The 20,095-nt window shown below is 31.4% G+C and overlaps 1 protein-coding gene across 6 annotated transcripts in view; it reads left to right on the top strand.

Moving 5' to 3' along the window:
• The window catches only part of LOC127705971 (rho GTPase-activating protein 45-like), a 75,166-nt gene that overhangs the window by 34,979 nt on the left and 20,092 nt on the right, over positions 1–20,095 (top strand). For all 6 annotated transcript variants that reach the window (XM_052210356.1, XM_052210364.1, XM_052210394.1 and 3 more), the window contains 7 exons: positions 2,462–2,526; positions 2,742–2,873; positions 3,350–3,487; positions 4,339–4,395; positions 4,604–4,722; positions 5,246–5,326; positions 19,003–19,084. In XM_052210356.1, the coding sequence (XP_052066316.1) occupies positions 2,462–2,526; positions 2,742–2,873; positions 3,350–3,487; positions 4,339–4,395; positions 4,604–4,722; positions 5,246–5,326; positions 19,003–19,084 (674 nt within the window). The remainder of the gene's footprint in view (positions 1–2,461; positions 2,527–2,741; positions 2,874–3,349; positions 3,488–4,338; positions 4,396–4,603; positions 4,723–5,245; positions 5,327–19,002; positions 19,085–20,095) is intronic.

Genomic DNA, 20,095 nt, shown 5'->3' on the forward strand with positions numbered 1-20,095 from the left:
CTGAATCTAACCATGTATTTAGATTTTTGATTATGGGCCCAGTTTTCAAGTTGGTCCAAATCGGGGTCCAAAATTTAACTTTGTTTGATTTCAACAAAAATTGAATATATGGGGTTCTTTCATATGCTGAATATAACCGTGTATTAAGTTTTTGGATTTTGGGCCCCGTTTTTAAATTGGTCCACATTGAGGTCCAAAGGGTCCAAAATTTAACTTTGTTTGATTTCATCAAAAATTGAATTATTGGGGTTCTTTGATATGCCGAATCTAACCGTGTATTTAGATTCTTAATTTTTGGTTCCGTTTTCAAATTGGTCTACATAAAGGTCCAAAGGGTCCAAAATTAAACTTAGTTTGATTTTAACAAAAATTGAATTTTTAGGGTTCTTTGATATGCTGAATCTAAACATGTGTTTAGATTTTTGATTATGGGCCCAGTTTTCAAGTTGGTCCAAATCGGGGTCCAAAATTAAACTTTATTTGATTTCAACAAAAATTGAATATATGGGGTTCTTTGATATGCTGAATCTAACCATGTATTTAGATTTTTGATTTTTGGGCCCCGTTATCAACTTTGTCCACATTGAGATCAAAAGGGTCCAAAATTAAACTTTGTTTGATTTCATCAAAAATTGAATTCTTGGGGTTCTTTGATATGCTGAATCTAACCATGTATTTAGATTTTGGATATTGGACCATAATAGGTGAATGTCCAATTTAAAATTTTTAAGTTCTTAGACCACATTCATTCTGTGTCAGAAACCTATGCTGTGTCAAATATTTAATCACAATCCAAATTCAGAGCTGTATCAAGCTTGAATGTTGTGTCCATACTTGCCCCAACTGTTCAGGGTTCGACCTCTGCGGTCGTATCAAGCTGCGCCCTGCGGAGCATTTTATTTTCTTTTTGAAATATTGTACCTTTTGTTTTTAAGGACGTAATTTTTGAACAAATTATCATGCAAATATAATAAATTAAAATCCATTGTAAATTGTAAGTACAGTCGACTCCACTTAATTGCATACCGCTTAATAGCATAATTCGGTTAATTGCATAGTTTTCTCCTGCACAAAACCATTTCCCATTCATCTAATGTTAAATTGTCCGGTTATATGCATAGCTCTACAAGTGGCCTTTCGGTTTATTGCATAGAAAATTATCGCCATCTAGATATGCTTTGTTAAATCTGTCAAAATTTTTGACCGGAAACGGCAAGTTGGTGAGTATATTTTTCTTGAATGCATCATTATTTTCATTATTATTTCATATTTACTTTTGTGTTATTCAAATAAAGTTTTAAAACAGTTTCTTTCGTGTTTATATGATTTAATTTGATTTAAAAATAAACCTCGATATCTACACAGGTAAAGTTTCCCATGTTCTATTTTAAGCCTCGAGGTCATAAAAATGTCAAACAGGTAATTGTTGTAAAAACACTGACCATTCTATCTAAAAGGTGTAAATAATTGATTGGATTTCAAACATTGTCCATAGATTACATTTGGGGTGAAATTCAAAAACAATAACGCCTGCTAATTATCGATCATTATCCAATGTGAACTCTCGTAATTGGGCTGGGGGTGATCTGCATTTATGTTAAATATTACAGGGCATTTATATATGGTTAAAGAATTTTATATATCAATCATTTAATTTTAATATATTTTGAAAAGAGCATTTACTTCTAATGATTATATTTTTTCACTTTCAATACTCGTGTCCAGCAAATAACCCGTACAGGGCCCCATTACTGCTTTGCATATACGAAACTAAATAAGTTAAATAAACAGTGTTACTTCACTCTGCAAGCTGTAAATATTGTATATCAAAGGCAGTTTAGTACACATCTATTGTTAAAATGATTATAAACTGTGTAATCAAAGCATAACAATGTACATTGTACATACGGGTCATAGAAACAAATCTATTTTTAGAACGATTTATTTTCGTATCCCAGGTAAACTGGTAAAGGAAACGTCGGTACGCAAATAAACTAAAACAAAATGTGTTTATAATCTTTATTGAAATAATACAAAATAAAATAACATGTATGACACTAGACATATAACTTTTATTAGAATAAATCAACATTCAATATGTTGTAATTGGATTATAGACGTTCATCTTTCTTCAGGGATTTCCTTTACTGATCTGTTCTATCGATGTTATTTGACTCCGTAATTTGGCATTTCGGATATAAGCATACTCCGCTTTATTGCATAATTTTGTCTGACAAATAGGCTATGCAAATAACCGGAATGTACTGTATTACATTTATACAAATATATATCTGAAAATAATTTGTTAGATCTGCATAAGCTTGTTCATACAGAAATAACAGAAACAAGATATATATTCTATAAATTTATTCTCTCTGTATATTGTCTATGGTATAGCTACATGATTTAAATGCTCTTGTACAATCTCTTGTATAAAATGGTTAAATTTGTTTGTTTACAGGTTTTCTACAGATACCACCATGTATATTGAAAGGTGTAGATGTATCCATACAGGGTATGACTAAGGTACAGTATTTAAAGTTAAATCTTAAAATGCAAATAAATGATCATATTAGTTTTATATTGAAACAGTTCTACACATGATAATAAAAGGCAAATTTGAATGCTATTTCACAGATGAATTCAATGTTATATAGACTCCATATCTTGATAACTTTTTCTTTACTGTATATTATTTTAAAGGTGGATTAGATTGTGTCATTTGTACTGTAATGTTTTAGGGAGGTGGTAAACGAAGGAATACAACATTTGGTGTAGACTTCCAAGAGCAGGTGGAACAATGGAAATCAGCAGTTCCTCCTATTGTTAAAAGGTGTTTAAAGGAAGTAGAACAAAGGGGAATCACTCTGAGGGTAAATATGCAAGTGTTAAATGGTTTTTTTTTCAGGATCAACAGAACAAGTTTTATTAAGAATAGTCATGTTAAAGATGTCATCAAGAACCTATGTTTTTTTTCATAATTAGAAAAGTCAAAGCCGTCTTTAATTTAATTTCACTGATAATAATCATAAAGGATTTGTTGATGATACTTGATCATAAAAAGTCATTTGTTTTAGTATTCCCCAACTTTTGTTTTTTCTTCACTGAGATATAAACTGTTTTGGATTTTGCTCCAATTTACTATTTTCTATATGATCAGATTTCATATTGAATTTACTTTTTGTACTCACTAGCAAACATGGTTTCTTACATTTCAAAACTTAGAAAACCATTAAAAATTTAAATTTCACCTAGCCATTGCATCCAATTAGACAAATCAAGTAAAACAAGGTCAAATGTATGTTTATTTTCTGTTCTCCTTCAATTCACTAGAATGTTTTAATTTCAGGGTATATACAGAGTGTCAGGTGTTAAAAGTAAAGTAGAGGGTCTATGTCAGAGATTTGAAAAGGATCCTGATTCGATAGAACTGTCAGAAGAACACCCCAATGTTATATCTAATGTATTAAAGCTTTATCTTAGGCAGGTTAGTATCATATTCATATGTTTTTATCCTGAGTAAATATATCAAATATGTTGTTTGCCAATGAAATAGCTATCAAACTGTCCAAAATGATGTGGATTTAAGCAACTGTAGATCACTGTACAGTCTTCATTAATGAGTAAAGTCAGCTATAAAAGACATGACAAAATGTGAAACAATTCAAAAAAGAAGACCAATGGCCTGATTTTTGACAAAACAATAAACGTTAAACAAATATAAAAGACACCACTGAATTACAGGCTCCTGACTTGGGACATGTACATATAGAATGTGGAGGGGTTTAACATGTTTGTGAGCACTCGACTATCCCCTGACCTGGAATGAGGGTGTAACAGCACATCATAAGAACAAACTGTATTTGCCACAGAACCTAAAGTAATAATCAATCAACCAATTTATATATATTTCTTATCAAGGAATATAGTAAACTAATCATTTCATAGTTTGTCCATCAGAAATCTAATACCAACATGGCTGACTTCATTTTGATATATGTTTTCTTCTGATAGTTTTTAATGCAATAAAACAAGGATTGTCCCATTAAAGAATACCGAACAGAAATCACACCTGTTGATTGGTACTTAAACCTTATTCTCTAAATGAATATGCACGAGAAAATTTTCTTCTGTGAATAGGCACCTTATTGGGTTTTTTTTTGCATCCTTCAGTTCTTTGTATCTTATATAGAACATCTAACAGAAGCAAGCTTCACAGATAACAAGAAACTCAGATTTGTGAAATTTACATGAAATAGATACAAGTTTTTAAAGTTTTACAGTTTTCCTTGTTGATAAGGGTTTCAACTATTATTATTATTATGTTTTATATTCCAGCTTCCAGAACCATTATTGACATTTAAAATGTATTCAGAATTTATCCATTTAGCAAAAGTAAGTTACATTTATTGTATGAATTTCTATAATGAACTATTTTACTACTCTAAAAGTTGTTAATAAAGTAAGCAGATACTTTTAAAGATCTACCATAAACAGAATATTCTACAAATAAAAAAATGAATAAATGAATTTTTTGTTCTTGAAATTTTCAATTAAACTTCAATAATATTTATAAAATTAATAAAAAATTATTTCATTTCAGGAGAGTGTTGCAGGTGCTTTGACATTAGATGAAACAATAGAAAAACTTGGTGTTTTAATATCAAAACTTCCTTATTCCAATTTCAAAACTTGTGGAGTGCTAATGTACCATTTACAAAGGTAATAATAAGGTTATGATTACAAATAATGTAAAAGGGTTCTCAGACCCGACTATATTGAAAAAATTTACAAATAAACTTGAAATGTACATCTAGAAAAGTTTTCACTTTAATAAATGGAAGACACCTGTACAAAATCCTAGTGCATTCTATACAACAACTTCACAATGATATGGATCTTAGTTGTGTTTTCTAGTATGTAAGTTGTTTTGTCATGATTTTAAATGATATTCAAAGATAAACAAAATGACTTCCTTTATATAAATATAAAAATAAGAAGATTTGGCATGATTGCTAATTAGACAACTCTCCACCAGAGCCCAAATAACATAGAAGGTTGGCAACTATAAGTCACTGTACGGCTTTCAACAATGAGCAAAACCCATACTGCTTAGCAAGCTATAAAAGGCCCTGATATGACAAATGTAAAACAGTTCAAACGAGAAATCTTAACAGCATTTCTTTTTATTTTATTCATGTTTTCATTAGCAAAAAAGTTTGTATTATCAAAATGCATTTTTCAGAGTTGCGTCTTTTAATAGTGTAAACCAGATGACTTCAAGTAACTTAGGTATAGTGTTTGGACCAACCTTGCTCAGACCATTGTAAGTATGATCTTAGTAGTTAATAACCATACACATAGAAATAGACTATAATGGCATGACTTTTAATAACATGACACTTGCAGAACAAATGATTGATATTTTAAATAGAAACAGAAAAAAAATTGAAGAATCTTTGGATCACTTGGTGTTTAAACTATAAGAAGTAAATAAAGCATAGGACTTTTTTCAGGTGTAATACCACCATTGATTTTCCCCTATTAGTCTTTGTTAAATTTGCACTTTTCAAAAAATTGTGAAGAATTTATTTTTGTTTCAAATAAAGAAATACTTGGCATGAGTAAAGTTTTATCCTGTCCAGTACTATAGAAAAAATTTCACATAAGATTTCATTGCATATAAGAAAATAACCATCACTGGAAGTTAACCAATCAAATTTCCCCCTTTTTTAACCTGTGTACAAGCTTTAGTAACCATGTAACCTCAAGTTTCCAAAATATTCTATAGGAACCCCAAACAAAAAAATAATGGTGCTTTGAAATACCCAAGATATATGTTTATGACCCAGAAATGTTTTACTGCAATGAAATGTAGGATCAATTACCTACAACTGTCAAATTCAAGGGAATATTTTTTTGGACCTATTTTCGTATGCAACCGGATGTGACGTACTATGATTAGGTGGTATTACACCTTCATAATGATATATATATATATATGTTGGCCTTCCAAATACCGTTTCGATCCCTAACATCACTGAAGGGACATTTATTGTCGAAATCTGGATATGGTGTACAAATTTTTGCACCTCATGTTTGTGGTATACCATCTTTTCCACAAGTTTAATGTTTTCTGTTTGGTATTTAATTAATATTAAGATCCATTTTGTTAGATCTGGTGATCAATTTATTTGGCAATCGCCAATGGCAGTCAGCAGGGTTTAAGAACATCAGTTGTTCGACCTGTTAGTCAAATGCGTTTTGTTAAAATAGACTTTTCACTTTTTTTTGGTCTTTTGGAAATTGTTGTTTGTGCTGTATTTAGACCCCTCTACCAAGAAATTTGTTTTGCATGCACACGTATAAAAATTGCGGTTTTTATCCAACGCAATCATAGGTTTGAACGTTGTTTTCAATTTAGACTTTTTATATATATATATATCAGGGCTTCCAAAATTTCCTGACGACAGCCGGACATTTTTCAAAGAAATATTTTTGACGGTCAATGATCAGCTGGATACTTAAATGTAACTGAGAGGATGCATAAATTGATATATGTGTCTAAATAATTAGTAGTGTTATATGCAATAAAATTATTTATAACTGTTTTGTTTTCTTCATTCTAAAAATAAATAAAATATTATCCTCGGTATTGTGTCATTTTTCTGTGTATCGTAATACAGTAACCATCATTGCATCAATCAGCTTCAGTACCTGACTGTTCTCATGTTTTTGTTTCTGTTTATATAATCTATCTTCTCTCTGTGAGTACTTAACACTTTGTAAATTAAGGCCATCTTATTTGAAACTGTTGATGTTGGCTTTAATTGCAGTACAACTTGATCATCAATACACGTGATACTTTTCTTTTTGTGTATTGATTACCTGACCACGTGACTTTTACAACTGATGCGGTATTTATAGATAACATTGAGGAGGCCCGATGAAGGATATTGTTTTAAACCGTGTAAAATCTACTGAACAGTGATAACATTTTTCTTTGTACAATTTCCCAACCTGATTTAGAAAATAAGGAATAAATAAAAACATACTCAGTTGATAAATAATTTAATGAATAACAACATGATATTTTATGTAAGCATATAACAACAATAAAATGTCAGAAGAGCACAAACACACGCAATAAATATTACAATGAGCACATTGAAAAGAAGCACAGATCACAGCACAAGATTAGAGTTCATTTAGTCTAATTAAAGATTTTACATTCATGAGCTTGCTAAATACATTGTTCTGATAAACATGGCGGTTACGAACGGATTGCCATTTGCGGATAGCAGGAACAGGGTCAAAGTCTTTAACATCTACACCTACTAAGCTTATCCTCATAAGTTGATCTAAAGCGTCAATACCTAGACTACACCTTAGTCGATCATAATTCCCACGGCGGGACTTAACTTTACGTCGGACATCACCTCTTTCTCTATAACATCGGAAATTGTCTGAATAAATTCGGAGCAGGCATTGTTCTCTTGATATAATTTAGAAGTGATCACGGCACCATTTAACTTAGTTAAATCATTTATTGACTGAAATTTGTCCATTGGTTTTTTCCTATATATTTTAGTAAATTTTCCCCTTGAGAGTACCCCAGTATTTAACACGATGTACAGTGTTAAATAAAATAATATATATCATACTTATTCATTTATAAATATCCTTATTTGAAGAATAACTTTAAATATCAGGATACTTTTAAAACTGAATGCTCATTTAAAATAATATCTATAAAGCGTAATTAAATAGGATGTTGTTCCATACACGCTTACATGTTTGACCTCGTTTACCGGATTACCTTTATGTACATTGTTATGCATCATTAATTCTATTGATAAAGATAAGCTAAGGACACCTCATCAAAGGTAACAAACCTGTAATCAGTGAATGATTTATGGCTTCAATATAACTTATTGAAGGGATAATTGTTTGACAGCTTGTTGTTATTTAAATAAAAGAAAACGTGTTTTTTCTACTTTTTATTGATGTACACAAGCTAAAGACCAAGCCGTACATTTATGTACCCAGAGGATTAGACTAACTGAGACACTTCAAAGTATCTGAAATATGCTGCTTCTGTTTTATTAAACCCAATTATGACCGAAATATCTTTGTGAAATAGATTGCCACAATTATAAACTAAAATGCCCAAACGGACATGCCCAAAGCCCCAAACGGACATTTTTATCGATCAATAGTTGGTAAAAATTGAAATGACCGTTTCATGAAAATGCCTTGAATAACGAAATGTGGCACACCAATTCTATTTGACCGTTTGAGGCTGAGAGCAGCCGGTCTTTTTATGAAAGTTTCGGTCAAGTCCGGAATATATGACCGTTTTGGAAGCCCTGATATATATATATATATATATATATATATATTGTTATATGTAAGATTTTTCAATTTTTTTTTACAAAATTTGATGCACATTGAAATTCGCAGACATTCTTGGTCCTGAAAATGAGTGATTATAGTTTCAAGTTTTTATTACGCTAGACATTTTTAGTAAATGATTATTTACAATAAGTTTGTTTAGTTAAATATTATATCATTTACAAGCTGACACTTGTGTAAGGTAGGTTAAATTGTTGTCTTATACATAGTTCATTTACATATATAAATGATTCATATTTAATAGTATAACTATATTATCTGGACATTTTTGTGCGAAGCTTTTATGTTATGTAATGCTGTTCTAATCCCCCCACAGTTACTTGAGGAATGTTTTGAGCATCTAGCAGAAAGTTCATTGATTATATCAATGAGTATAACTTGTAGTTGAAAGATAGATAATTGTGGGCTTACACAAACATACATCATATTGATATTGTAATTTTTTTATACTGTAGATTTATTAGTATTCTTGGATACCAATTTTTCTTGACTTTGAGGGTGGAGAAAATCACTAATTTAATACTTTATCAAATACTACCTTGAACTGTAGCAAATGCTGAAACCATGTAATTTCCTTAAAAAGGGAAGTTTTTTTCTCAAATCACAAAAGTTGATACCAAGGAGAATTAAGGAATCTGCAGAATGAATGTTTTGAAATTTAGTTCTGATGTATATATTTATCAAACAGGTTATTATTTGTGTAAGTACAGAGTGATTTGACTCATATACACACGTTTTGTGGTTTTATACACTTTCTACACCACTTGATTGTCCGTTTGTTTATAATAAAGGGATTTGGTATAATTTCAAATGAATCTCCCACCAAATAGTCTTGCAATTGAATGCGAACATAAAAAGTGAGCTGTACAACGAGCAACAACTATGGCCCATACAGTACTGGAAAAACAATAAAAGTGACTGAATTTAATCATCTATTGAAGTATTTAATGTTAGGAATGCTTGTTGATACTTGAAAATTTATTTGTACACTACATCAAATTATTAAGTTTGTATGTAGATGTCAATATTCAAACCATTTCTTATTATCATTGGTTACTAACTTTATATGTAACCTTAATACCTTAATATGATACAAAATTAGAGCTATGCTTTTGTTTAAACCTTGTCATATAGTTGAAAGCCAAATAGTCTTTCATGAAAGGGTTAGAGTTATATGAAGAGTTAAAATGATTCTGGGAATCAATGCAAAAATTCCTTTGTGCTGTTTTTTTTTTTTTTTATGGAAATGGGAAATAACCGTTGATTATTATAACAGTATCACATTTATATTTATGTAAATACATGTATACACTACTTTGATTGAAGAAGAAGTTATTATTCTAACAAGGATGTGGTACATATAATTACTCTGTAATTGTTTGAAAAAACTTGTAGACTGTATAGATAAAGATAAAGATAATTTATTTTATTACAGTGTCACCATCCTGTACAATATCTGTATATACACAATATCTAAAAAACCTAACATTAAGTTAAAGGATGCTAGCCGAAAACATCTTATCAGACACTATCATTAACACAGACATCCAATACATACATAGCTAGGCAACATTTTTCACATGTAAAATGTATAGAGTACACTACTATAATACTATAAATTAAATTTTTTTTAAATAGGATGTTTTATTATTTTGAAAACTACAACCTGATAGGTTTCACAAAAATAAAAACATGCATTTTAAAATTTTCATAGCATTTCCTAAAATGCCAATTAATAATCTTGAGTTTTTATACGACCGCAAAAATTAAAAAATTTTTGGTCGTATATTGGTATGACGTTGGCGTCATCGTCGTCGTCGTCGTCGTCCGAAGACACATTGGTTTTCGCACTCTAACTTTAGTTTAAGTGAATGGATCTCCATGAAATTTTACCATAAGGTTCAATACCACAAAAGAAAGGTTTGGATTGATTTTGGGGGTTATGGTACCAACAGTTAAGGAATTAGGGGCCAAAAATAAGCATTTTTGTAACTTCCAGACATAACTTGTGTGTTAGTGTATGGATCTCTCTGACATTGTACCACAAGGTTTTAATATCACAAAGGGAAGGCTGGGATTGATTTTGGGGGTAATTGCCTCAAAATTTTAGGAATTAGGGGCCAAAAAAGGGGCAAAAACAAGCATTTTTCTAGTTTCATGATAATAACTTGTGTGTAAGTGTATGAATCTTTCTGAAATTGAACTACAAGATTCCATATCAAAAAGGGAAAGCTGGAATTGAGTTTGGGGGTAATTGCCCAAAATGTTTAGGAATAAGGGGCCAAAAAGGGACCAAAAATAGAATTTTCTAGTTTCCAGACAATTACTTGTGTTCAAGTGTATGGATCTCTCTGAAATTGTACTGCAAGGTACCATACCACAAAGGGAAGGCTGGGATTGATTTTGGGGGTAATTGCCTCAAAATTTTAGGAATTAGGGGCCAAAAAGGGGGAAAAAACAAGCATTTTTCTAGTTTCATGATAATAACTTGTGTGTAAGTGTATGGATCTTTCTGAAATTGAACTACAAGGTTCCATATCAAAAAGGGAAAGCTGGAATTGAGTTTGGGGGTAATTGCCCAAAATGTTTAGGAATAAGGGGCCAAAAATAGAATTTTCTAGTTTCCAGACAATTACTTGTGTTCAAGTGTATGGATCTCTCTGAAATTGTACTGCAAGGTACCATACCACAAAGGGAAGGCTGGGATTGATTTTGGGGGTAATTGCCTCAAAATTTTAGGAATTAGGGGCCAAAAAGGGGGAAAAAACAAGCATTTTTATAGTTTCATGATAATAACTTGTGTGTAAGTGTATGGATCTTTCTGAAATTGAACTACAAGGTTCCATATCAAAAAGGGAAAGCTGGAATTGAGTTTGGGGGTAATTGCCCAAAATGTTTAGGAATAAGGGGCCAAAAATAGAATTTTCTAGTTTCCAGACAATTACTTGTGTTCAAGTGTATGGATCTCTCTGAAATTGTACTGCAAGGTACCATACCACAAAGGGAAGGCTGGGATTGATTTTGGGGGTAATTGCCTCAAAATTTTAGGAATTAGGGGCCAAAAAGGGGAAAAAAACAAGCATTTTTCTAGTTTCAGGACAATAACTTGTGTGTAAGTGTATGGATCTTTATAAAATTGTACTACAAGGTTCCATATCACAAGAGGAAAGCTGGGTTTGAGTTTGGGGGTAATTGCCCGAAACGTTTAGGAATTTGGGGCCAAAAAGGGGCCTAAAAACAAGCATTTTTCTAGTTTCCAGACAATAACTTGTGTTCAAGTGTATGGATCTCTCTGAAATTGTACTGCAAGGTACCATACCACAAAGGGAAGGCTGGGATTGAGTTTGGGGGTGATGAATCATAAGGGGGGTTCAAAAAATTTGGGGGGGGGGAATTTTTTTTTTCCTTTTTATACGACCGCAAAAAAATTTTTGTGGTCGTATATTGGTATGACGTTGGCGTAGTTGTCGTCGTCGTCGTCCGAAGACGCATTAGTTTTCGCACTCTAACTTTAGTTTAAGTGAATGGATCTCTCTGAAATTTTACCATAAGGTTCAATACAACAAAAGGAAGGTGGGGATTGATTTTGGGGGTTATGGTACCAACAGTTAAGGAATTAGGGGCCAAAAAGGGGCCAAAAATAAGCATTTTCTAGTTTCCAGACAATAAATGTGGAACGGTGTATGGATCTCTCTGAAATTATACTACAAGTTTCCATACCACAAAGGGATGGTTAGGATTTGCTTTGGGGGGTTATGGCTCAAACCGTTTAAGAATTAGGGGCAAAAAAGGGGGAAAAACAAGGTTGTCCTGGTTAATGGACAAATACTTTAGTACAAAACATAATTTAAATCAGTGTAAGGGAGATAAATCAAATACATCATTGAAATTATCTCCCTTACACTGCTTTTAAATTATGTATAAAGTAATGGTTAATGAACAATTAAGATAATTTAAAACAGTGTAAGGGAGGTAATCCAAATACAACGTTTTGGTTACTTCCCTTACACTGCTTTTAAATTATGTTTAAAGAAATGCATATTTATAAAGGAAGACAAGTAAAAATATCTGCAAATGTTGCATCTTTTTTTTTTTTTACAAAAAAATCCATATGAAAGATTTGACACTATATTTTAAATTCTATTATAAAATAGATTAAGTTAGCACTATGGTAAATTTAAATGGGTAATTATGGTTTGGGGGGAAAAAAGGGGGGGGGGGGGTAAAAAGAAATTGTGGGGGGTCAATTTTTTCTCAATTTCAGATTTCAGAAATTAAAAAGAATTATTCTTCAAATATTATTTTTTTTTCAAATTTCAAATATTGAAAAATTTCAAGAAGTAATCTTTAATTGCACAGTATGGCGCATTAGATTTGTAAAATCTTTGACCACATTTATTTATTTGTTATGCCGAATCTAACCGTGTATTTAGATTTTTAATTTTGGATCCAGTTTTCAAATTGGTCTACATTAAGGTCCAAAGGGTCCAAAATAAAACTTTGTTTGATTTTGACAAAAATTGAATATATGGGGTTCTTTGATATGCTGAATCTAACCATGTATTTAGATTTTTGATTTTTGGCCCAGTTTTCAAGTTGGTCCAAATTGGGGTCCAAAATTAAACTTTGTTTGATTTCAACAAAAATTGAATATATGGGGTTCTTTGATATGCTGAATCTAACCATGTATTTAGATTTTTTATTTGTGGACCCTGCTATCAGATTGGTTCATATTGAGGTCAAAAGGGTCCAAAATTAAACTTTGTTTGATTTCATCAAAAATTGAATTATTGGGGATCTTTGATATGCCAAATCTAACCGTGTATTTAGATTTTTAATTTTGGGTCCGGTTTTTATACGACCGCAAAAAAATTTTGTGGTCGTATATTGGTATGACGTTGGCGTCGTCGTCGTCCGGCGTCGTGTCCGAATACACAATGGTTTTCGCACTCTAACTTTAGTTTAAGTGAATGGATCTCTATGAAATTTTACCATAAGGTTCAATACCACAATAGGAAGGTGGGGATTGATTTTGGGGGTTATGGTACCAACAGTTAAATAATTAGGGGCCAAAAAGGGGCCGAAAATAAGCATTTTTGTAACTTCCAGACATAACTTGTGTGTTATTGTATGGATCTCTTTGACATTGTACTACAAGATTCCATATCACAAAGGGTCGATGATGGGATTGATTTTGGGGTTAATTTCCTCGAAATTTTAGGAATAAGGGGCCAAAAGGGGGCAAAATCAAGCATTTTTCTAGTTTCATGACAATAACTTATGTGTAGGTGTATGGATCTTTCTGAAATTTTACTACAAGGTTCCATTTGGCAAAGGGAAAGCTGGAATTGAGTTTTGTGGTAATTGCCCAAAACGTTTAGTAATAAGGGGCCTAAAAAGGGGTGAAAAATAAGCATTTTTTAGTTTCTAGACAATAACTTGTGTTCAAGTGTATGGATCTCTCTAAAATTGTATTACAAGGTACCATACCACAAAGGCAAGGCTGTTATTGAGCTTGGTTTGGGGGAAGGGGGGGTGATGAATCATAAGGGGGGGGGGGGGGGTCAAAAAAGGGGTAATTATTTTTTTTCGTTTAAGGAATAAGGGGAAAAAAGGTTAAAAAACTAGGGTTTCCATTTTAATAGACAATTAATTGAGTAAAGAACATTATTTAAAAGCAGTGTAAGGTTGGTAATTCAAACTCATTTAAATATCTCACCTGCACTATGTTTGAATTATGTAAATTGGAAATTTGCCAATTATTTTAGTATAATAAACTTCATTGGAAATTTGCCAATATAAAATTTTGCTGATGAAGGTTTTTTGTTTACCTTTAGTCTGACTATGATGTCATTTTCTATTTTAATAGCCTTATGATGTAGTTAAATTTTTTTTAATACTTTTATGATGTATTTTAATGTGCTTTTATGGTTGCAAATTTATTGTTTTAATATAATAAACTCCATTGGAAATTTACCAATAGTTTGTTTATTTTTAGCTATGACTATGATGTCATTTTCTATTTAATTTTAAGGTTACAAATTAATTTCAGTTTAAAATATTATTGTAAAATGTTTGCCCAAAACATTTATTAATAAGTGGCCAAAAAAGGGGGCAAAAATAAGCATTTTTTTAGTTTCCAGACATTAACTTGTGTTCAAGTGTATGGATTTCTCTGAAATTGTACTTAAAGGTACCATACCACAAAGGGAAGTGGGTCAAAAAATTTTGGGGGGGGGGGGGATTTTTTTTCCTTTTTTTTTTCTTTAAAATTTTCCATTTTAAGTTGGTTAATTCTGATCACAAAGAGAAAGTTGGAATTGAGTTTGGGGGATAATTGCTCAAATGTTTAGGAATAAGGGGCTAAAAAAGGGGTTAAAAATAAGCATTTTTTTTTAGTTTCCAACAATTAATTGTGTTTAAGTAATTGGATCTCTGTGAAATTGTACTTCAAGGTACCATACCACAAACTGAAGGCTGGGATTGAGTTTGGGGGGGCGTGATGTGTGAAAATTTTCCACTTAAAGTTGGTTAATTATTTCTGATTTAGATATAAAAGCAAATAATAATGATGTGGTTTGATTTTATCAAAAACTTAAATTGAAGTTATGTATATTGTAAATTTAGGTTACATTGGAATTTAAGAATTGGCTTTGGGGTAGGGTTATGGCTCAAACCTTTAAATAATAAGGGAAAAAAAGGTGAAAAAACAAGGGTTTCCAGGTTAATAGACAAATAAGTACAAAACATTATTTAAAAGCAGTGTAAGGTTGGTAATTCAAACTCATTTAAATATCTCACTTACACTGCTTTTAAATTATGTAAATTGGAAATTTGCCAATAACTTTATTGTTAATAAATGCATTGGAAATTTGCCAACAATTTTAGTATAATAAACTTCATTGGAAATTTGCCAATATAAAATTTTGCTGATGAAGGTTTTTTGTTTACCTTTAGCCTTGACTTTGAAGTCATTTTCTATTTTTATAGCCTTATGATGTAGTTGAATTATTTAATACTTTTATGATGTGTTTAAATGGGGTTTAATGGTTGCAAATTTATTGTTTTAGTTTAATAAACTCCATTTAAAATTTGGTAATAAAAAAAATTTTTGTTTATTTTTAGCTATGATTATGATGTCATTTTCTATTTTACTTTTATGGTTGCAAAGAAATTTTTATTTTTAGATATTACTGTTAAATGATGCTGATTAAGGTTTTTGCTATGTTTAGCCATGACTTATAATGATGTCATTTTCTATTTTAATATCTGTCATGATGTATTTAAATGGGCTTTTATGGTTACAAAGGAATTTTATTTTTAGATATTACTGTAAAATGTTGCTGATTAAGGATTTTGTTTATTTTTAGCCATGACTATGATGTCATTTTCTATTTTAATACCTTTATTATGTAATTTCCATTTTTAGATATTACTGTTAAATGATGCTGATTGAGGGTTTGAATGCTGGGATTGATTTTAGGAATTAGGGGGCAAAAAACAAGCATTTTTCTAGTTTCATGACAATAACTTGTGTGTAAGTGTATGGATATTTATGAAATTGTACTACAAGGTTCCATATCACAAAGGGAAAGCTGGAATTGAGTTTGGGGGTACTTGCCCAAAACGTTTAGGAATAAGGGGCCAAAAATAAGCATTTTTCTAGTTTCCAGACAATAACTTGTGTTCAAGTGTATGGATCTCTCTGAAATTGTACTGCAAGGTACCATACCACAAAGGAAAGGCTGGGATTGTTTTTGGGGGTAATTGTCTCAAAATGTTAGGAATTAGGGGCCATAAAGGGGCAAAAAAACAAGCATTTTTCTAGTTTCATGACAATAACTTGTGTGTAAGTGTATGGATCTTTATGACATTGTACTGCAAGGTTCCATATCACAAAGGGAAAGCTTGGTTTGAGTTTGGGGGTAATTGCCCTAAACTTTCAGGAATTTGGGGCCAAAAAGGTGCAAAAAACCCAAGCATTTTTCTAGTTTCCAGACAATAATTTGTGTTCAAGTGTATGGATCTCTCTCAAATTGTACTGCAAGGTACCATACCACAAAGGGAAGGCTGGGATTGAGTTTGGGGGTGATGAATCATAAGGGGGTTTCAAAAAATTTGGGGGGGGGGATTTTTTTTTCCTTTTTTTTCTTTAAAATTTTCCATTTTAAATTGGTTATTTCTGATTTATATATAAAAGCAAATAATAATGATATGGTTTGAATAGGTAAATTAAAAAAATTTAAGTTCTTAGACTACTTTCATTCTGTGTGAGAAACCTATGCTGTGTCAAATATTTAATTACAATCCAAATTCAGTGCTGTATCAAGCTTGAATGTTGTGTCCATACTTGCCCCAACTGTTCAGGGTTCGACCTCTGCGGTCGTATCAAGCTGCGCCCCAGCGGAGCATTTTATTTTTCTTTTTTTCCTTTTTTTTTTCTTTTTAAATTTTCCATTTTAAGTTGGTTATTTCTGATTTATATTTAAAAGCAAATAATAATGATATGGTAGGAGATACACACCAAACAGGATGTGTAAATTATTATATAATAAGTATTGTGCAATAGCAAGAAACTTTCAATTGCACAGTATTGCACAATAAAAAAAAGAAAAAAAAGGAAAATCTTCAATTGCACAGTATTGCGCAATAGCAAGAAATCTTCAATTGCACAGTATTGCCCAATTGCAAGAAATATCCAATAGCACAGTCTGCGCAATAGCAAGAAATTGTCAGTTGTACAGTATTGCGCAATAGCAAGAAATATTCAATTGCACAGTATTGTGCAAAAGAAGATACTTCGTATAAATTGCTTATTTCTTGACCAATTTCAATGGGGTTTTATTCTTGAATTCTTGGGGTTCTTTAATATGCAGAATCTAACTGTGAATTAAGTTTTTGGATTTTGGGCCCCGTTTTTAAATTGGTCCACATTGAGGTCCAAAGGGTCCAAAATTAAACTTAGTTTGATTTTAACAAAAATTGAATTCTTAGGGTTCTTTGATATGCTGAATCTAAACATGTATTAAGATTTTGATTATGGGCCCAGTTTTCAAGTTGGTCCAAATCGGGGTCCAAAATTAAACTTTGTTTGATTTCAATAAAAATTGAATATATGGGGTACTTTGATATGCTGAATCTAACTATGTATTTAGATTTTTGATTTTTGGGCCCCGTTATCAACTTTGTCCACATTGAGGTCAAAAGGGTCCAAAATTAAACTTTGTTTGATTTCATCATAAATTGAATTCTTGGGGTTCTTTGATATGCTGAATCTAACCATGTATTTAGATTTTGGATATTGGACCATAATAGGTGAATGTCCAATTTAAAATTTTTAAGTTCTTAGACCACATTCATTCTGTGTCAGTAACCTATGCTGTGTCAAATATTTAAGCACAATCCAAATTCAGAGCTGTATCAAGCTTGAATGTTGTGTCCATACTTGCCCCAACTGTTCAGGGTTCGACCTCTGCGGTCGTATCAAGCGGCACCCTGCGGAGCATTTTATTGTCTATTGTTAAAAAACCACAACAATAAGTGCACACAAACATTTTTATACGTCCGTTTACGGGACGTATTATGGTATACTGTTGTCCGTCCATCCGTCGTCAACATGTCGGACATTAACTCAAAAACGCTTCAACCAATTTGCATAAAACTTTGGTTAATTGTTCATATCTATTGATGTGAGCTCCCTTACATTTTTTATAAAATTTTAATTTTACGTTTCTGAGTTATGGAGTTTTATTCATTAAAAATTGGGGGATTTTCCAGTTTTCAGACAATAACTCAAAAATGCTTTCAGCAGTTCTCATGAAACTTTCGAGAATTGTTTATATCTATTGATGTAAGCTCCCTTTCAATTTTTATAAATTTTAGATTTTGCACTTCCGAGTTACGGGATTTTATTCATAAAAAAGGGTGTGATTTTCTAGTTTTCAGACAATACCTTTAAAGTGCTTTGAGCAGTTTTCATTAAACTTTGGTGACTGGTTTATATCAATTAAGATAACCTCCCTTTAGTTTTCACAAATTTCTGATATGACATTGAGAAGTTATTGAACTTTATTCATAAAAAATGCGACGAGCGTATCATGCGCTCATGGCGCAGCTGTTTATTGAATTTACAGTACTCTAAATTTACAGTTAGATCAAAACTGTTATATACGGAAGATTATTTGGCTTTTACCTGATCCAATGTTATTATACCCTTATTATAAAGTGGATAATATGCTGGATCAGTTATTTCAGTAACTACATTCATTTGTATACCAACAACATATTTTTTACAGATTTACATAACAAAATACATATTTTATTCCTTATGGTTAAAGTTCTCTACATTTCATGCCCATAGACATTCAGATTGCCTGCAATATAATTAATACATGTATTAGACTCTGGTAAGTGGACAATGGTCATCAATATTGCAATAAACCTGAATTATCACAATCAATGTGCCGTATAACTTGTTGTTTGTAGTACTTAATATATTGTGTACTTAAGATGCTGTGTAGCCAATAAAATGTTTAGATAGAACCATACAAGTAGCAAGTGTTAACAGAAGTATGTTTATATTTTCAGGGAAGGCACAGCATCCTTAGCCTCTTTGGTAGATACCCCACATCAAACCAGAACTGTAGAATTACTTATAACAAATGCACAAGTAAGAAAACTATTACTGTAAATTCAGAAATTATTGCGATGTTTTTATTATTGCGAAAAATGCGACAGGGTTATAATCGCAATAATTTAAACTCGCATTTTGAAATTTTTTATATGAATTAAACACAATTTTTCTCAATATCGCAAAAATTAAAATCGCATTTTAGTCAAAAATGACAAAATCGCAATAATGAATGCACGCAATAATTTCTGAATTTACAGTATATAAGACAATAGTTATTTGAGGAAGAGCACTGCTATTTTACAGTGCTATTAGATTTCAAAGGGGCTTGTATTCTGGATACACGTTAGCTGTTAAAAAGAAGTCACCTCTTACAATGGTAACATTATGTTTATCCAAACAAGTGAAAGAAAAGACGGTTTCTTAATATACTATAGCTACTAAAACTTTCCTTGATGGTTGATACATAGACCATAGATGTAGCTTGGGAAAAGATATTGTATAATGGCATGAACTTAAAAACAGACATCTTGTTAGTTTGATAAAATTGAGAATGGAAATGGGGAATGTGTCAAAGAGACAACGTATTGAGAAAGGTAAAGGAAGTAAGTCAACGATAATGACGTTATAATTTAGCGGCACGCTATACAACGCTTGTATTACTTGTAGAGTTAATATATAGAAGGCAATATTAAAAACATTTTGAAATAGCAGTGAGTCCTGATGACAAGTTTCTATGTTTTCTTTATTGTTTTCTTAATACAAAATCACAAGTCTGCTTGTTCTCGTGTTTCAAATGAAGTATAACACTTATAACTTAGGGTTAGTATCTGCAGATTTTTTTTTGAAATCTTGAGTTCATGAATATAAGACTTTCTTTAATTTTTCATGCTACAATATTTTCTATCCTCATAAAAATGATATGATATTATAGTAGATACAGTAACAGGATTCAAAGAAAATCAGATATTGACACTATTCATAATCAAGGCCATTATATAGTAGAAAATTGACAGGACGAAAGGATGAATTTGAATGATACAATTATTC

Source organism: Mytilus californianus, unplaced genomic scaffold (genome assembly GCF_021869535.1).
Source record: "Mytilus californianus isolate M0D057914Y unplaced genomic scaffold, xbMytCali1.0.p SCAF_1, whole genome shotgun sequence".
NCBI lineage: Eukaryota > Metazoa > Mollusca > Bivalvia > Mytilida > Mytilidae > Mytilus > Mytilus californianus.